This window comes from Xiphophorus maculatus, chromosome 21 (genome assembly GCF_002775205.1).
Source record: "Xiphophorus maculatus strain JP 163 A chromosome 21, X_maculatus-5.0-male, whole genome shotgun sequence".
Classification (NCBI taxonomy): Eukaryota; Metazoa; Chordata; class Actinopteri; order Cyprinodontiformes; family Poeciliidae; genus Xiphophorus; species Xiphophorus maculatus.
The window spans coordinates 8790195-8807381 of record NC_036463.1 but is presented as its reverse complement, the minus strand read 5'-3'; the positions used below and the strand labels follow the sequence as shown (position 1 = coordinate 8807381).

General features: G+C 37.9%; 1 protein-coding gene across 2 annotated transcripts; it reads left to right on the top strand.

Annotated features, from left to right (window-relative positions):
• Positions 1–900: 900 nt before the first annotated feature.
• htr5a (5-hydroxytryptamine receptor 5A) lies at positions 901–16829 on the top strand. Of its 2 annotated transcripts, XR_002751935.1 has the most exons (4): positions 901–989; positions 5618–6398; positions 13562–13965; positions 14421–16829. XR_002751935.1 is itself a non-coding variant. In XM_005798585.2 (3 exons), exons 2-3 carry the CDS (start codon positions 5691–5693, stop codon positions 13892–13894), a joined length of 1041 nt encoding a protein of 346 aa, XP_005798642.1. In that variant the 5' UTR covers positions 901–989; positions 5618–5690; the 3' UTR covers positions 13895–16829. The 2 variants fall into 2 exon arrangements, 1 of the variants encoding a protein (XP_005798642.1); XM_005798585.2 differs by having other exon boundaries at positions 13562–16829.
• Positions 16830–17187: the final 358 nt, after the last annotated feature.

Genomic DNA, 17187 nt, shown 5'->3' with positions numbered 1-17187 from the left:
CAGAGACACGAGGGATAACAGAGCTGAACGGGAAATAACAGAAGGAACCAGCAAGGAGTGACTGAAAGAGAGGAGCTTAAGTACTGGGAAACAAAGAACTTATTGGCAAATTGATCGCATATGTGAGGGGCGAGGGAGGCACAGGGGACTAGAAAATAAATCTAACACTAATAATAGACACAAGAAATGATTAGACTGTAGTAACTAAGAATAACTAGAAGAAATAAACACAACTAGAAACACCAAGAAGGACTGAACTAAAGTAAAAACAAAAGCACGATGAATCCAATATTCTTTGTATAATTCAGTCTTTATGGGCACCAAGGGTGAAATAGTCGTAGCGATTTTCTTTCTGCGGTTAGACCAAAGCTATATTAATGAGTCTCAAAGGGAAGTTCTCCCCTTATTTTTTGCAGGACATCCGGTGTCCCGCTGGATCTTCCTATGGTCCAATCAAGAAGAACTCAAGGACGCTTTCTCTTAACATATATTGGATTTCAGTTACTTTCTGCGACATATGGGGTTTATCATGCTAACCTAGAAAGATACTGCAGGGGGATTATCAATCATAAAGCAGCACGAGCCGTTCTCCTGAAGCAGGCTCTGATCACTGCATGGTCAGACTAATTAGTAACAGGGAATCTTTCCAAGACGCGCTGCTGACGGAGATACATTTATGCGCTTCGTTCCGCTTGTTAGTGAAAATAAAAGTTGTGTTCAGGTGCAGATCATAACCAATCAAGTCTCCCTCTCGCGCCCAGAAAACGTGGCGTTTATCGTTTAATTGGCGCGAGCCCTCCCCTCCTTCAGCTCGCGCCGTGGTTCATTCCAGCCGCTCTGTATCCTCCGGAGCGAAGCGCGTTTCTGCCGTTATCCACGCACTGAGCCAGGCGGTTCAATCACAGCACTGACACAGCAGCAAAGTGAATATGGATGAAGAGATCAGGACCGAGATCGTCGGGACTGCTCCGTGTTTAACTGTTAACGGGGTGAGTTATTATTTACAGAATGATGACCCGAATTTTGTTTTCCAACAAGACATGAAAATTGTGTTTTCTGACTACTGTTGTCTCAAAGGTAAAGGTGTGTTTCTGGAATGCAGTGTAACAAGTGTCTTCCGAGATTATCATGGTGAAAGTGGTGACTCTGAATTGCAATCCTTTTATTTTATTGTTTAAAATCTAAATTATTCTTGGACATTTATACATGTGTGGCAGAAGCTGGCAGAAAAAGAAAATACAATTTGCATTGCTTGACAAATTCGTTCTGCTGTACCAAATTGGAAAAAGTGAGGCTTCACTTTTCTCTTTTTGCATTTTTCTTTTGAGGTTTGAACACAAGTCAGAGGACACATCTCAATATCTCCGCTTCCTTTCATCTGCAAATGTCAGCCTCAGAGAAACTCTCCTCAGAGGAAATTGTTCAACAGCTGAGCAGACAACAGTTTTCCTAATGAAGAGCTTTTTGCACAGAGAGAATGTCATTCACGCGGGTACAGTTTTAATCACAGGACTGGCTGTGACACTGCGTTTGGACCCCAAATGTGAAATGAAAATGAGATGTCACATTTGCTATTTAACTAATATGGCTTCTTTGCTGACAAACTTTCTAAAAAAAAAAAGTCAAATTTTTATCTGCAAACTGTAGCAAGAAGAGACAGAAAGACAATGGAAGAAACAGACATGAAAGAGAGGTAATCACCGTGGAGACAAAGTGGGTTTCTTTCTTTCAGAAAATTACGTATGCATCCAGAAGAGACTGGCTGCCAACTAAAAGGGTTCTGAGGAAATTTTACAAAAGAAACATGCCCCTGCAAGTTTTTGAACTCGGTGTCTGATGAGCCCTGGAAAGGTTTAAGCTCCTCATAGATTGCTGTTTTCATACCACAATCAAGTACATCCTCCAGCTTGAAACCCATTTGTGTGTCTTTCCTCCTACTAAATGGTAGACGTGGACACCTTTGCATAGGTAATGAGATTATAATCACCATCCGTTTATGTCAGCTAAAAATCCCAGGTCTATTAAACCCAAGGGCCAGCTGGTGCTTTCAAAGTACTAAGCAATGTATTTGCTGCTCTTTGACTTAAATGACTGTAAAGCCCTTTGGAGTCATTTTCTCCATTCCTCTCACATCTGTGTATATGTATACAGTTGTGTGTGTGTGTTTTTCTGTATCCTTCCATTTGGGTGTTTAGTTTTTGCAGAGCGTGTGTCCGCTGCCCTTCCTGACACCTGCCCCTGCTTCTGTAATGTCAGCAGAGTTACTGCAAGATTGCTGATCAGAATGCATGCATGCTTTATCACCTTTTCCCTTCACAACAGCTGTCTCTTTGTACAGCATTTTATTGGGCTAGTTAATGAGAGAGGGCAGGAGAAGGAGCACAGGGGTTAGTGGTGTGTCGAAGTCATTGATCAGGGGAAGCAGATTGTGACATCAAGAGGTAATGTAACATTTCACTCGCTGGCTTTCTCACATCATGTCACATCCACAAATTTTGGGAATGTTTTTGTGCATTATTGTGAAAAGAAAATGATGCATGTTGTTTACATTTTTTGCAAATGAAAACCTCAAAAGCTTGGCAATCAGTCCTCCTGAGTCAATATAATACGGTGCCATCATCTTTCTCTTCAAGTCTTTGGCGTATGTCCAGTTTTGAAGATGCAGTGACTAAATATGTTGCCCAATCTTACTTAAACATCAAATTTCTAGCTTTGCCACAGAATTTCATTTGGATTTAGGCATTCTAATGAGAGTATGTTTAGGGCTGTTGTCCTGTTGAAAGGTAAATCTTGACTTCAGTCTCAAGTGGATCTCTGCAGCTACTTGATTACTTCTGAATAGTCCAACCAGTAGATTTAAAGTCAATGGCCATGCATTGGTATGTTTACGGGTATGCTGTTCTCTTTCTGCTTTTAACCTCTGATGCCTTCACAGAACAGCAGGATTTATCCTTAAATTCACTTGCACTCGGAGGGCTTAAGTTTGGTGACTTTTGACAACAGTGGGTTGCACTGGATTCTATCTAGGTGTACTTTGAAAAGGGGGGGTGAACACAGAGATGAGCTTTGATTTAAAGTACTACTTTTAAATTCAGTCAATGTGCTCCTGCTAAGTGGCTAAAATATAGATGACAAAATATGATAGTATAATTCATCAAAGATTTTAGCTATTTTTGACTTTAATTTTATGTAAAAGAGGAAGCCCAGAATTATTCATACCCATTTCAAATTGTGAAGTTAAAGGTTCTGCACACTATTACAGACGGGCTGCTTTGAAGCATCCCAATTTCCCATTTTATTTCTGAAAAGTACTTTGCATCAACCTAGCAGGTGAAGAACATCTGCAGCTATTTTCTGACAAGTCATGGCTAAAGCTAAAGAGCTCAGCGAGAACATGTGGCTGCTCAAAACTCAGCTAGCCAGCCTACCAGGCTTTATGTAAATTGTATGTATCTTTAAGTTCCAGAGGCTGCAGTATTAGACCTTCCACTCTGGAAAATCTTAGAGGATGTGGTCAGAAATCAAAAGTGACACCTGCACAGGCAAGGCTGATGGTGTGTGCAAGGTGAAAAAGTATACAAGGATAATCACCATTCTGAACAACGTCAGCCATGCAGGTGGCAACATCACAAGGAAGACAAAGCTGGGAGAAAGAAGCCATTTCTCTAAGTCGGGCCCACAGAAATGAGTATCGCCTTTTGCAAAAGCTTATCTGGACAGAAAATAAGACTTGATGTCTTTTGTTTTGTAATGAGATAATGACATAAATTTAATTGTTTGTCCATGATGTTGTAGCTTCAATATGGCACAAAAAAGGAGAAACATTTAACCCCAAGAACACACTCCACATGGTTAAATAGAGGGGTAGGAATATAATCCTTTGGATGTATTTTTAGCCAATGGGGCTGGAAGCCTAATCTAAATGGCATAAGGAAAAGAAAACATCAATACTTAACATGAGTTGATCTGCTTAGAAACAGTTTGCTGCTTCAGAATGGTCTTGATGTATGCAGGCCATATTTTTCAGATTCTTATTTTTTTTTAGTATTTTCAGTTGCATAACATTTTGTGTTGGTTTGAAATGTTTCCTGCCGCCCCCCAAGAACAAGCACTAGTAGTGCTTGTGGTAGTAACATGACTGAATGAGGAAAAGTTTTGGTTCAGGAAGAGACTTAAACTTTTACAAGGTAGTATTCTTACAACAACTGATGAAGATCTGTGTCTTTTTGTGAGGCACAGGGAGAAAATCCATCTGATTATACCTTTTGGGTGAATAAAGCTAAGATGCGTAAAGATTTTGACCAAAAGCTTCCTTTGTTATCTGCTAGACAGATCTGGGGTTTTTTCAGTTGTTCAATTCTTAAATCAGAAAATTATGGGAGTCTGGGTAGCAGACATTTATTGCACTGATGAAATTATATTACACAAATTGATTTACCTTGTTGTGAACAATTGGGATTCAGAGAAGATGAGAAACCAGTTATCATCTTGCAAAGCATGCAAAATGAATGCTTCTGTAAAACTTTTAAATAACTCGTAGGTGTAAAGGTCAAGTGAAAGTGTTCTCAGTTTTCACAGAATTCCTGGGAGACGTTAGAATTTTTAAAGCATACGAAATCATTCTAATATTACATGTATAAATAACGACTTGTGATTAACTTTAAAATTAGCATCTTAAGGGATTGTTAAAACATGCATGTATAGATATGTTTTCCAAAACACAGTGCATGAAATTATTATTGCTAATTGAAATGCGTGTCTAGGTTTTAGTTATTGTAACAATGCATTCTGATTTTATTTTTTTACACTGGTTAAATAGTTTAGGAAAGAAACACAGAAATAAAGATCAACACCAGAGTAAAGGGGGGGAATCATATGTCACATAGTAACAACAGCACTTGGTGGGTTGAAATTGACTGTTTCTGCAATGCTGAATATCACGCTGTGCAGACTTTAGAGTTAGGTGTGCATCCTCCTGTGAATGTGTTGACATAGTTGGCACTTTTTTTTTTCTTGGCTTGAAATTGGAGTAATAGTATGTTGCAATATAATCTTTTCAAAGCAAAAATTCCTCTCCACAGCAAAGCATATGCATTCCTAAAGCATGCAACAGAATTTGCTTATGAGATTAATTTGTGTGTGTGTGTGTGTTTATATATAATACATATATATGACATTTCACTTAGAAAAAATAAAACTGCAACAAAGAACAACAAAGTTTGTTTCATTGTGCAACACAGGTCTGCTTCTAATGCAAATGAAAGCGCAGCAGTGCGATGATGAAACTGAATATTTATGGTCTTTTTCTGAGCCAGAGATGTTACCCTGAGTGCTTCTGAGCCTTTTTAATAGCAGATGAAATTGCACTTGAAAAGTTGTAGGCAGGTTGCTTGACTGCTGAAATGAGAGACTCGAGTGTGTTTTACCAATGTGAGCAAATCACTAAACTACCTCTCTTCTAGAAACACAATGATGCATCTGCAGCGCATTTTAAGAGAGTAAAAATGATACTAAATGCAACACATTAAATAGATATTCCCATCTTTAACCTTTATTTGCGTCAGTGAGACTTGGTTCAGATTGAATCTGAGTCCCCGTTTCTGTCTCCTCTCTGCAGAATGCATCGGCTTCCTGCAGACATTTTCTCTGAATCCTCTCGGCCCTTAGCTGTGGGGTCGTGAGCAGCTACCATGACGTACAGCAACTCCAGCTCGCTGACAGCCAACTTCAGTGGAGCTCTGGACGGCTACGACTCCGGGGGGAACCTTTATCGTCCATTTTCCGTTTTCAGCGTGCTCACTCTCACTTTACTGGCAATGCTTGTGGCAGCCACCTTTGTGTGGAACCTCCTGGTGCTGGTGACCATCCTCAGGGTGAGAACATTCCATCGGGTGCCCCACAACTTGGTGGCCTCCATGGCCATCTCAGATGTGATGGTAGCTGCACTGGTTATGCCGCTTAGCCTGGTTCACGAGCTGAACGGCAGACTGTGGAAACTTGGACGCGTGCTCTGTCAGGTGTGGATCTCGTTCGACGTGCTCTGTTGCACGGCTAGCATCTGGAATGTGACAGCCATTGCACTGGACCGCTACTGGTCCATCACCAGGCACCTGCAGTACACACTCAAGACTCGAAAAAAGATCTCCAACGTGATGATTGCGCTGACATGGCTGCTATCTTCCATAATCTCCTTGTCGCCACTCTTTGGCTGGGGAGAGACCTACTCAGAAGGGATGAAGTGCCAAGTGAGCCAGGAGCCATCCTACACCATCTTCTCCACCTTTGGGGCATTTTATCTCCCACTTTGTGTGGTTTTGTTTGTCTATTGGAAGATCTACAAAGCTGCTAAGTTTCGCATCGGCTCCCGCAAGACAAACACAATCACCCCTATGGCTGAGGTAATTAAAGTTCTTGTTTTATTACAATCTCCTTAGAGCAGCTTGTCATCCTTGCATAATACCTTGCAGAAATATTTACAAACATGGAAATGTTCTATATCATGTCTCACTACAGTTGCCAACCTCATTGTACTGCATTGAAATTTTATGTGACAGAGCAACACAAAAGGCATGCATCCTACTGTAGTAGTGTCAATCAAAGAATCAGCAACAGAGTGGGTGAGGGTCTCCAGAATTCCCATTTTCAGCTTAAAAGTATAACTGACTATTCATTTGTAGCAACTACACTTTTCAACTTGCATAGCTTCATAATAAAGTCAATCAAAAGGTGAAAATGTAAAAAATGTGAAGGGATTTTCCAGACGTAGCGGTCCAACATCTCTTGCATCGGCAGGAGAAAACGGAGAGGAGACGGCATTGGAATTGCAGAAGAAAAGCTGGAAGATAATAATGGGCCTAGAGAACCTGGAAAATGTCTTGAAGTAGCACATATTTGCAAAGTGAAAAGTTTCACAAATTAAAATCTGAGCAATGTGGCATATTTGTATTTAGCTTCCACGGGTGTATTGCTACTACTGAGTCAAATCACATTTTACTGTTATTACAACTGCTAGACTTTTGGGGGTTTATTTCTGTCAGCACAGGTAGCAACTGAGTTTGGACAGAGTGTGAGAACATTGCTTTTCAAGACTTCCCACAGTTTGCTATTCTGAGTAGAGTATGAATTTTGACTTAGCCTTTCTGAATATGTATTGGTATTCATGAAACTATTTTAATCTGAGGCGTTTCATGGTAGGTCTAGCTGTATAGTGTTTTCCTGCAGGAAGTTGCTCTCTCCCACTCTGTCATTTGGACCCTCAGTAGGTTTATTTCCAAGGTCATCCTATATTTAACTCTTCCACCTCTTACAACCTTCCTGTGCCTGCTCATGAAATCATCCCCACAGCATGATGCTACCATCACCACATTTCTTCCACAACAGGGAAGGTGTGTTTTGGGTGACCTGTGATGTTAGTTTCCTACCACGTATTATTTTGTCTTCTTAGGTTGGTTGCACTAGATTTTACTTAAAGGAGCTGAAGTAAGACTGCTAGACTTTTTAAGAAAACCAGGTCATCTAATAGTTTCCTTCTACAACTCAGTTATGTATTACTTTGTGCAACTAATACATATAATATATTCAAATTTGTAGTTGAAAAATGAAAAAAACCTAAAGGTTCAAGAAATCTGAATCCTTTTGCAAGATACTGAACTTTATGTATTGTGACATGTTTACATTCAGCCTCCCATATTTAGTTCATATTTAAGTTGTATCAAGCATGCATATCTTCTTTTCAGACCTATTGTTTATTACTGTCTCTGATGAGCTGCTCATCAGTAATCAAAGAAGTGCACAAGTATCTGATGTGTGAGCGTACGGAAAAATAATTGAAGTCATTCCGCTCATCACCCGCAGACTGTTGATGTGTGCGTAGGCCGAGAGTTGAAGGCTATAAATACTGTCTCAGCATCATTAATAGGGGCCTGCACCTTCCAAGCTTTGCCGTTTAGCTAATTACCGCACATAAAAGTCTGGATCTGTTCCACTTTACATTAGCAACTATTTAATCAGGGAGGTTTTAGCTGAGAAAATTAAGCAACCCCTTATGTTGTTTTTTTGCTGTTTGTTTGTTTTGCATTTGTAAAGACATCTGAAATTAGCATTGGTTACTTATTGATTGTATATATATTTTTTCCTTGAACCTAAATGTTATGGTTTCTTTTTTCTTTCTACAGAGATTTTTTTTCTGAAATGTTCCCTGACAACCATTTTTATTTATAATGTATTTCCCCCCTTTTGTTGTGTATCTCTGGCATTTAACTCGCCCCAAAATAAAAGCTCTTGGTTGAGAACTAAATAAATTAGCCTCATCACTAAATAAATTACCTACTCTGATATTTCACTACCCTTCTTTTGTCAGGTTTCATCAATCAGGCAATCAATCTCCCAGCAACAGGTAATAGATTTTATTGTTGTTGGTTTTTTCCACAGACGGCTGTTGGATTAGCGGCATCTCAGTAAAAATTTTTCTCCCTTCATTTCCAACCATAACCTGCAAACTGTCAATTTGAGCTGCGATATGAGCAGAGGAATCCAAGAAAATAACCCTCCTGCTCTCACACATCAATACGCCCACCCCGACATTAAGATGTACCCACACTTACAGACACTGCAGCAGAAACATGGAGTATTAATAGGTGTGATGCACGTATTCCTGACCTAGATGCACAAATGACACTCAAGGAGGCCATAAAATTGATTGCTTCTTAAACCAATACTTCAATGTACAAAAATATGCAGAAAAATTGAACTCTGCACTCATAATATTCATCATAACCAATCTTTTGTTGCTGATTTGTTTTGTTCACTTACACCAAACAGATTGTGAACCTCATAAGAATCTTAAATCCTTCTTTTTCTCTCTCTCTATCTTTCATCCCTGGTGCAGTTCCATAAAGCTCCAGGATTAGTAACAGTTTTTTTTTCACTAGAGTTGAAATATTTTCTATTTCTATGATGATATTTTTCCATTAACTTGATGTGATTTGCGCTTTCTGCTGATCGCTTGGTTCTGGCACAGCTCCCACTGTTCCTGGCTGTTGCTTAGCCAATGTAGCATATGTGCTCCAAAACTCAACAGCTGTTCCTTTCATATAATCACATACAATGAACTAAGAAGCATGACTTGGCATGAGTTAAGGCAGAAGCCACAGCAGTTGTTTTCCATTCCTTACAGCTTATCACACTTTTACCAAACCTTCGTAACTTATAAACTTATTTTTCTTACAAAAGAAATGCACACAAGTGAATTATTCTCTAGGGATTAAGACAATTCTATTGCTTTTGTATATTTCAATGTATCATATTTTGTAAGCATAAAAAAGTGTTAAATGTATGTTTTGTTGCCTGCACTATATATTTTTGACTCACCATCTCCAGAGACTGTTTGCTGCTTTGCCCAAATGGTCAAAATAATAAGCTTGTCTCTGAAAACATTTTTTCTGGGCTCCAAATGGTTCTATAATTTGTATTTGTATTAAAACTATGTGTAGCTGTGGTGGACTCTGTGTTTTAAGGTAAAACAAAGCAATAATGAAGATCATCCAACCTATTTACTACTCTTTTTTTTTTTTCCCTTTAAGTTCAGAAATCATCGAAAGGTTCAGTACTTAAAGTTCACTTTGTCAAAACTCTGAACATAAAACTGCTTTTATTTCGCTGAATGGTTTCATGTTTAAAATACCCTGAATGTGCAAAGCAACACTTTGCAGGTTTTTTCGTCAAGATAAAATGTGTAAAAACACACTTCTGTGACACACTTCAGTAGAACATATAACAGCTTTAATTTTTTTTTTATTAACTCAGTCATATATGCAACCCATGAAGATGTGACCTTTATGGTGGTTGATTTATTTTTATTTTTTTCCTCACATCGTGAGCAGAATGTTATCAGGAGTATTCCAGCAAGAGAATGTTTTTGTTATATTTTAGTGCATGCTGAGTTGAAGACTTTGAAGTTTAATAAGCTACAGCCAATTTCCTTGAATTCGAAACAAAACAACCCAGAATTCAAACCCTAGTTGAATCATTTTATTTTATGGGTTGATTCTTATTGTTTGTGAATGCAATATTATATGAAAAGATATGAAACTGCTTTTTGATATATTTGCAGCAATAGGTTTCATATTGAAGATAGCCCTATTTTTATATTTTGGTTTGATGGTGTTTGGACCTCAGAGGATGCTCAAGAGGCTTTTTTTGATCCCACACATCATGATATTCTTTCTACTCCAGATTGGAGCAGGTTTTTGTGACTGGAAAGGAGGGACACTTTTGAAGCTTTTTACCTCAATGCCACATACATTTAAAACATTATACCAAGCAAGCTAAATGCTCCATCCACTATAGCAGTGCTTCTCAATTCCAGTCCTCAGGCCCCCCTGCTTTGCATGTTTTAGATGTGCCTCTATTCCAGAACAGCTGATTCAAATGATTGCATGACCATCAAGTGGTGCAGAAACCTGTTGATCACCCATAGATTCAATCCAGGTGTGTAGCAGAAAGGAAACATCTAAAACATGCAGGGCAGGGGGGCCTGAGGACCGGAATTGAGAAACACTGCACTATGGGTATGCAACACATTGTTTTGATACTCTGCCTACATCTCAAGCAAATCCTTATTAGTATTTGCTTAGGTTTTTCCTCTGCAATTTTTAATACTCTCTTAATGTGACATGTTGAGTTTTCTCAATGGATGCTAATCATAAAACACAAACCTTTTCTTCTCGACAGGAACTCAACAGAAAGGTAGACATAGTAAATAAAATATTGTCCAGATCACAAAGCTTTTGAAATGCCCTTTCACAAAAACTAAATTAGCATTTTAAGCTTCATCCATCTAAAGATATTTACTCATGAAAATGGTTTAATTTTCCCCCTTCATTTCTTATTCAAAATATCATGAATTGTCTGCATCAAATCAGTTTTCCAAGATTATTATTTTTTTCATTTTGTCATATTTATATTTGGTGCTTCATAAAAATTTATATATTCTCGTAACCCAAGTTGTACTGTGCAATAATATGCACAGAGCACGCTTGACGTAATAGTGCCAAGGAAGTCATTAAACAAGAATAATTTAGGTAATAGAAAACCTGAACAGCAATATGCTAGTATTTCTACAATTGTGCCACACATGTTGGAGTACCTCTGTTTGTTTTTGTAAACTTTTGTTCATATTTCTTTTCTTTTTTGTTGAGGCAATGCTTTTTTGGAAAATTATTTCCTCTGGTTTTGGATGCTTTGCAGCAGCAAACATTATTTTGTTTATTTTTTGAATGGTTGTTCTGATGACCAATACAGTTGAGTTTTTTTTTTTTTTTTTACACAACTGGGAGCAGGTGATTGGCATCCACAAAACACAAATAATACCTGAACTATGACCCCAGATCCCAAATTAGTTTAAATGGAGGCTTTCTGGATGCAGAGCAGAACCAAGCAGAGAGAGAAGGAAGAAGTTCAAACCAATTCTTCCATCCATCACAATGGGAAAGGATCATATCCCCTACTCCAACATCCCTCTGTCTGGCTTTCTAACTGTACAGTCAGACAGAGATTTAAAGAGGAAAGACAAAAGCAAGTGAGGTTAAATAGCAATGCTTCCCAACAACTGATGGTGTAATCCTGGACATCCTGCTGTGTATAAATAATACATAATAACTGAACCCTTGAAATACTTCCTGTGTCGCTGGAAATTAAGCTGTAAGCATGTTATGCAAATTATGTGCGTCATCAGTAGGGTCTGCAGTCAGAAGCTTTTTCAGAGAAGTTGCAAGACTGACAGCTACTGGAGATCCTTCCTGCCCACACACCATCATCATCCACAACAAATTTGAAAACATTTAAGTGATATCAGTTACAACATTTTTTTTGACTTTGAGATAATTTTTTTTTTTTTTATTGAATTGAAAATTAATACTTCCCAGTAAGTTATGGCGATATTGGGGTCAGCTGTAGGCATCCTGGCATCCTTTGTTTATTGAGCATAGTTTATTAGACTTCTTATTAATTTGTGCTGTGGTATATCTTTGTCCAATACTCAGTGTACTTTGAGTGATGATGTTGTGCTTAGGGTACGGAAGGGTTCGGTGTCCATCCAACATAAAAGTGTCTGAAGCAAGATTTCTGACCTGTATTTCAGTTCACAAAGTCGAATGTGATTTATGCAGTTAGGAGGAGGAAGTCAGGAGAACTGTTATCTGACTACAGTACTTTGGAGACATAGAAAAAACTGGCACCCTGCAGAGAGATTTATAAGTTCTCTGCAGTGAGCCCTGTTGGCCTGTCAGGTACCACTGCGGGTAAAGACGGCTTGTGCCTGAAAGTGTAATTGGAAATTCTGTCTGTGTTCAAGTTCCCATTTTCCAGCCAACAATAATACTTTATATTAGCGAACCATGCACTGATCATGCATGCACCCTCACACTCTTAAAAGGTTATACTGCACTGCAATAGTATAGTTGTCTATCTATAACCTTATGTAATCCTCTTGCCAAACAAAATATCAGAGTAATGTTACAATTTTAATATGCTCTTTACGCTATTATTTAGTATCAGAAATGAGACGTGGTTCCAGGATTATTGTACTGTTAACATATTACATTGATGCCGTCAGACTGGAGAATTTACTTACAGTAACTCATGAAGAAATGTCAAATCAAAACGTGTGCACCTCTTTCCTATGTTTTTTTATGTTGTGTGCTAGTAAAAGTGGAGGCAAGTAGGGAAGATTTAACTGCTACATAAGTTGGTTATCTTGTTGGCAGTGTTGCAGCCTCAATGCAAACAGCCCTTGACAACATTATCAATCTGGGAGGGGAGGGTAATCAGTCACAGGAGGCTGCCTCCTTTGGATTTCACTTCTGTGTACTCAAACATGCTCTTTAAGAATGCTGGAAAGGTGGCAGGATTTCCATTAATTTGTAGGTTTTCCAATAGCAAGTAGTAGCAGCTAATAATAAAGCTGTTCAAGAGGCTACAACACTTTACTATCTAATGTTAATTTGTTTTTTTCTATTTGAATTGTAGCCAATATTGCAAAGAGTCATAGCTTTGTTGAGGAGCCCTCTAACTCGTGACCGCTCTACCTCTACATCATGCATCGCTCCCAATTCTGGAATTTTTAAGAAAATAGTTTTCTCTCACAAAAGAGTTGACCTTAGTAACTTTACCAAATAACAGGATGTCTGTTAGTCTTGAGTTTTGCATGCTGACAAATTGGTCAGAAGGAAATTAAATGAAGGTTGAGTTTAATTATCCTTCTCCACCTCAAGAGAAAAATCCTAAAATTTAGTACTGCAAGTTAAAATTTAACTTTAAAAAAACCTATAGCTTAATTTCTTTGCATGTTGTGTTCTTTCATGTGTTGAATGAAAATCTTTGGTTTGATTCATACTCTACTTAGAAGTCTGTAATCCATCTTTTTGTTCAACAGCACACATCATTCAGCGCAGTAATTGGCTGTTTGTCCTTTTGCTGTTAAAGATTTTCAATTATTAAAAGCAAACCAGGATTGCTACGAATGATAAAGTAGTGAAGTGTCTGGCTTATCCTGTGCTCCTAGGTAAAGGAGGAAGCCCAACAGCCACAGATGGTGTTCACCGTGCGCCACGCAACCGTGACCTTCCAGACAGACGGGGACACATGGCGGGAGCAGAAGGAGAAAAAAGCAGCCCTTATGGTTGGCATTTTGATCGGCGTGTTTGTGCTTTGCTGGATCCCGTTCTTCATCACCGAGCTCATCGTGCCGCTGTGCTCCTGTGACATCCCGCCGATTTGGAAGAGTATCTTTTTGTGGCTGGGATACTCGAATTCCTTTTTTAACCCCCTCATATACACCGCCTTTAATAAGAACTACAACAATGCCCTAAGGAACCTCTTCTCCCGACAGCGCTGAGTAAATCTGAGCGCCACTCGCAGTGTTACCCCACCCAACCAGACTGATCCATGTGTCATCTCATCAAATAGGTGATAACCAGAAATTGTCTTTAAAAAAACACCTTTAGTGTGCAACAGTTTTGTCATTGTCAATGTGTTTTGTTTAAGACTGAAACAATCATCTGCCTGCATTTTTAGTGGCGAAATGATTTGACATCTTATTGAAACAGTGCTCTGAAAAGGAATTTACCCCTCTACAGTCATCATCTCTCTTTTTATTTACAAAAGCTATAAAATTAATCTGCCCCCACTCACCTTGTTAAATCATAAGTTAACTCTGATCAATCGGAGCTGAACCATGTCCAGGCCTGGATTCTGCCAGACCTGTGAAACCAAGATATCACTTCAGCAGAACCTGAGAACATGAAGTAGATTAGTTACTTTTGAGATATTCTAATGTATCAGACTAAAGAAATTCCACAACAGATGAAAAAACTGTATTTTCTTTTTTTCATCAAGGGGAAAATGTGTTTTCCTTTTCACAGATAGCATGAGCCCAATACAGCCTGCAGCCCGGAACACCTGTCAGACGGAGGAAGCTGTAGCTGGCACTTTGTGATGCTAACCTCTTGCCCAACTCAAAGAATATTGTACCAGATTTTTGCAGCCTTGAGTGAGATGGTAGCTGCAGGAACAAGATGAACAAGATTGTCTTCTGCCACACAGATGGGATTGTTTAGATTACTGACCATATTGGAGTTTCTAACGATACTTTGATTCTCTCCAAGATGATCAGTAAACCACAATACTTTTCCACACAGGGTTGAATCTCTGAAAAGTTTGTAGTTTGAAGTAGTTAGCGATATGTTGCCAAAGGCTCATTTATTATTCTAGTCAAATGATTTTTTTAATATTTAATCAGAATAATTCAATCATTTTGTTTTGTTTTGGGGTTTTTTTTGTTGTTTTTGGAGGGTTTTTTGTAGCGTTATCAGCTAACAGTGTGGAGCAAGATCTAAATGCAGACAAGAATAAGGCATGTGAAAATAAACAATTTTACTTAAAAACATACATATAAAAAGTCCAGAGGGACCGAAAATATTACATCACAAGAGGAACACCAAGAAACAGGCTGGGGTGAGTAACAGCATGATCTGACTGAAAAATATTTAAGGTAGAGTGTGAACTGCTGCTTCAGGATCAGAATAGCTATGGATTGTGCTCTCTCAAAAATCCTGAAAGAGAATTTCCGATCATCAGTTTGTAAAAATTAGACTCAATCACATTTAGGTTTTTCAGCAAGATATCACAATAATCCAGAGCATAAATATACCTCTGAATAGCTAAGAAAATGTAGGTTATTGATTAGCCTACTCAAAGTCCAGAATGAATTCTATCCTAGATCACAGAGGACCCTCGACAGGTGGTTAATATTCATAAATTGTCCAATGTCACTGGAAAAATTTAAAGACCCATTGTTATTTATAGTAAATACTTGATGGCAGTTCTTACCACCAAAGGTTTGTTTGGATAGCCTTTTTCTCTTAATAATTTAAATCCTCACTTGAAACCAGCATTATGGCTGTATTAAAATTACTTTTGTCTGTGTTTGATTTTTTTTTTTCCTTTTTGTGAAGAAAGTAAAACCAAAAAAGAATCTGTTAGAGTGAATATTAATTTTTATACCTGTGTTGTTCAAGTGTTGTTTTTATCTGGTTCATCGTAATGAAAAATAAAAGCATGGTAATTCATTTAAACTGTTTCATCATCATCATGTCTGCATAAAAGCAGAGAAGGGAGTATGGCTCAAGAAAAACAAAAAAAAACATCTGTCAGAAGTAAACAAAATTAGTCTCATAAATAATAAACCAAGCAGCAACTGTGTGTTTTGTGCAGAAATAGATACAGAAGTTATCATTATAGATAACGTTCAACTGAATTAAAAACAAATTACAAAAAGATGGATTTTTTTTCAGCTGCACTCTTATCTGTGTGTTGATAAGCTGTATTTATTTTCGATTTATTACGTGTGTGGATAGAGATACACTCTGTTCTCTGATGCTCATTAGCTATACGCTTTACCTCCCACACATAATTTACATCCACATACCCACATTCTTTTCAGTAGAGCAACAAAATAGCATTGCAAGTCATTACTTACACCATCTTTAAATAAATTGCTGCAACGAGAAAATGACTGGATTTAATCTCAATTCCTACAAGTAGAGAAAATCATAGGAGGCATGTTAAATCAAGACAATGTGAAAACTTGAGAGATAGCCACCAATCCTAATACTCTCAATAAAATAAAAAAAATCTGCAATGGCATTTTTTAAGCTTCTATTTTGCTTAACCTTTGTCAGTGTCATGAATTGATGCCAAGGATTTCTTTTTATGAATATCACTCTTAGAAAACAAAATAAAGAGCGGTGAATTCAGACTCCTTTGGAAACAACCTTCGAACATTAATTTGCGGGAAAAGCAGAGAGTCTTGGCAAAAGAATAACGGAGGCACAAGAAGTCAGAAGAAATTGAACCGAAACAAATCAATGTAGCAATGCAATTCAGTTTTGTAGTTATGTGAAGAAAAGACACTACCAGATAGCATCCCTATGTGCTCTCAAATGTTCACCGAAAACAATACTCCCCTTTCATCTCATCTTTTCATTTCCACATGTTGTACAAAATGACTGTTTTCTTGCACAAATTGCCACTTTCTACTGAAAGCATTCACTACTGTAGAATCAATGAGTGGACCTTTCTTCACTTGTGTAGTGAAATGTACCGTGAAGAATTAAGCATGACTCAACGATTCTCATCAAAGTTGTACCACATGTAGTTGTGAGAGAAACATTAAAGCTCCTTGCATCAGTTTTTGCCAGGAGGTAAATAAATTCATTTGTTCAAAAAAATATGACTTTTTTGTGAAATTGTCCTTTTATTTGTTGGGAATGTTTGTGGGGGTTTTCAAATCATAAGTAATGGAGGTCTTGCTAACAGAAACTGTGTGCAGAGAACATCGTTCTGGGATTGTTGGGGCTCTGCTAAATAGTAGTCCACAGACACATTGAATAAAGTAGAATATTACTAAAAAGCTTATTTATTAAGGAACTTTATAACAAAATGAAACAAATTAAATAGATTAATTATGCATAGATATTTGAAAGTCTTATTTCTGTTATGATGGGTTCCCCTTAGAAGTCATGGAACTATAACATTGTAAATTAGAATATTATATCAGATCATTAGACAGTAATTTGTGGCTTTAATGAAAAGTATGTTTCATACCTGCTTAAAGGTCGTTATTTTTGA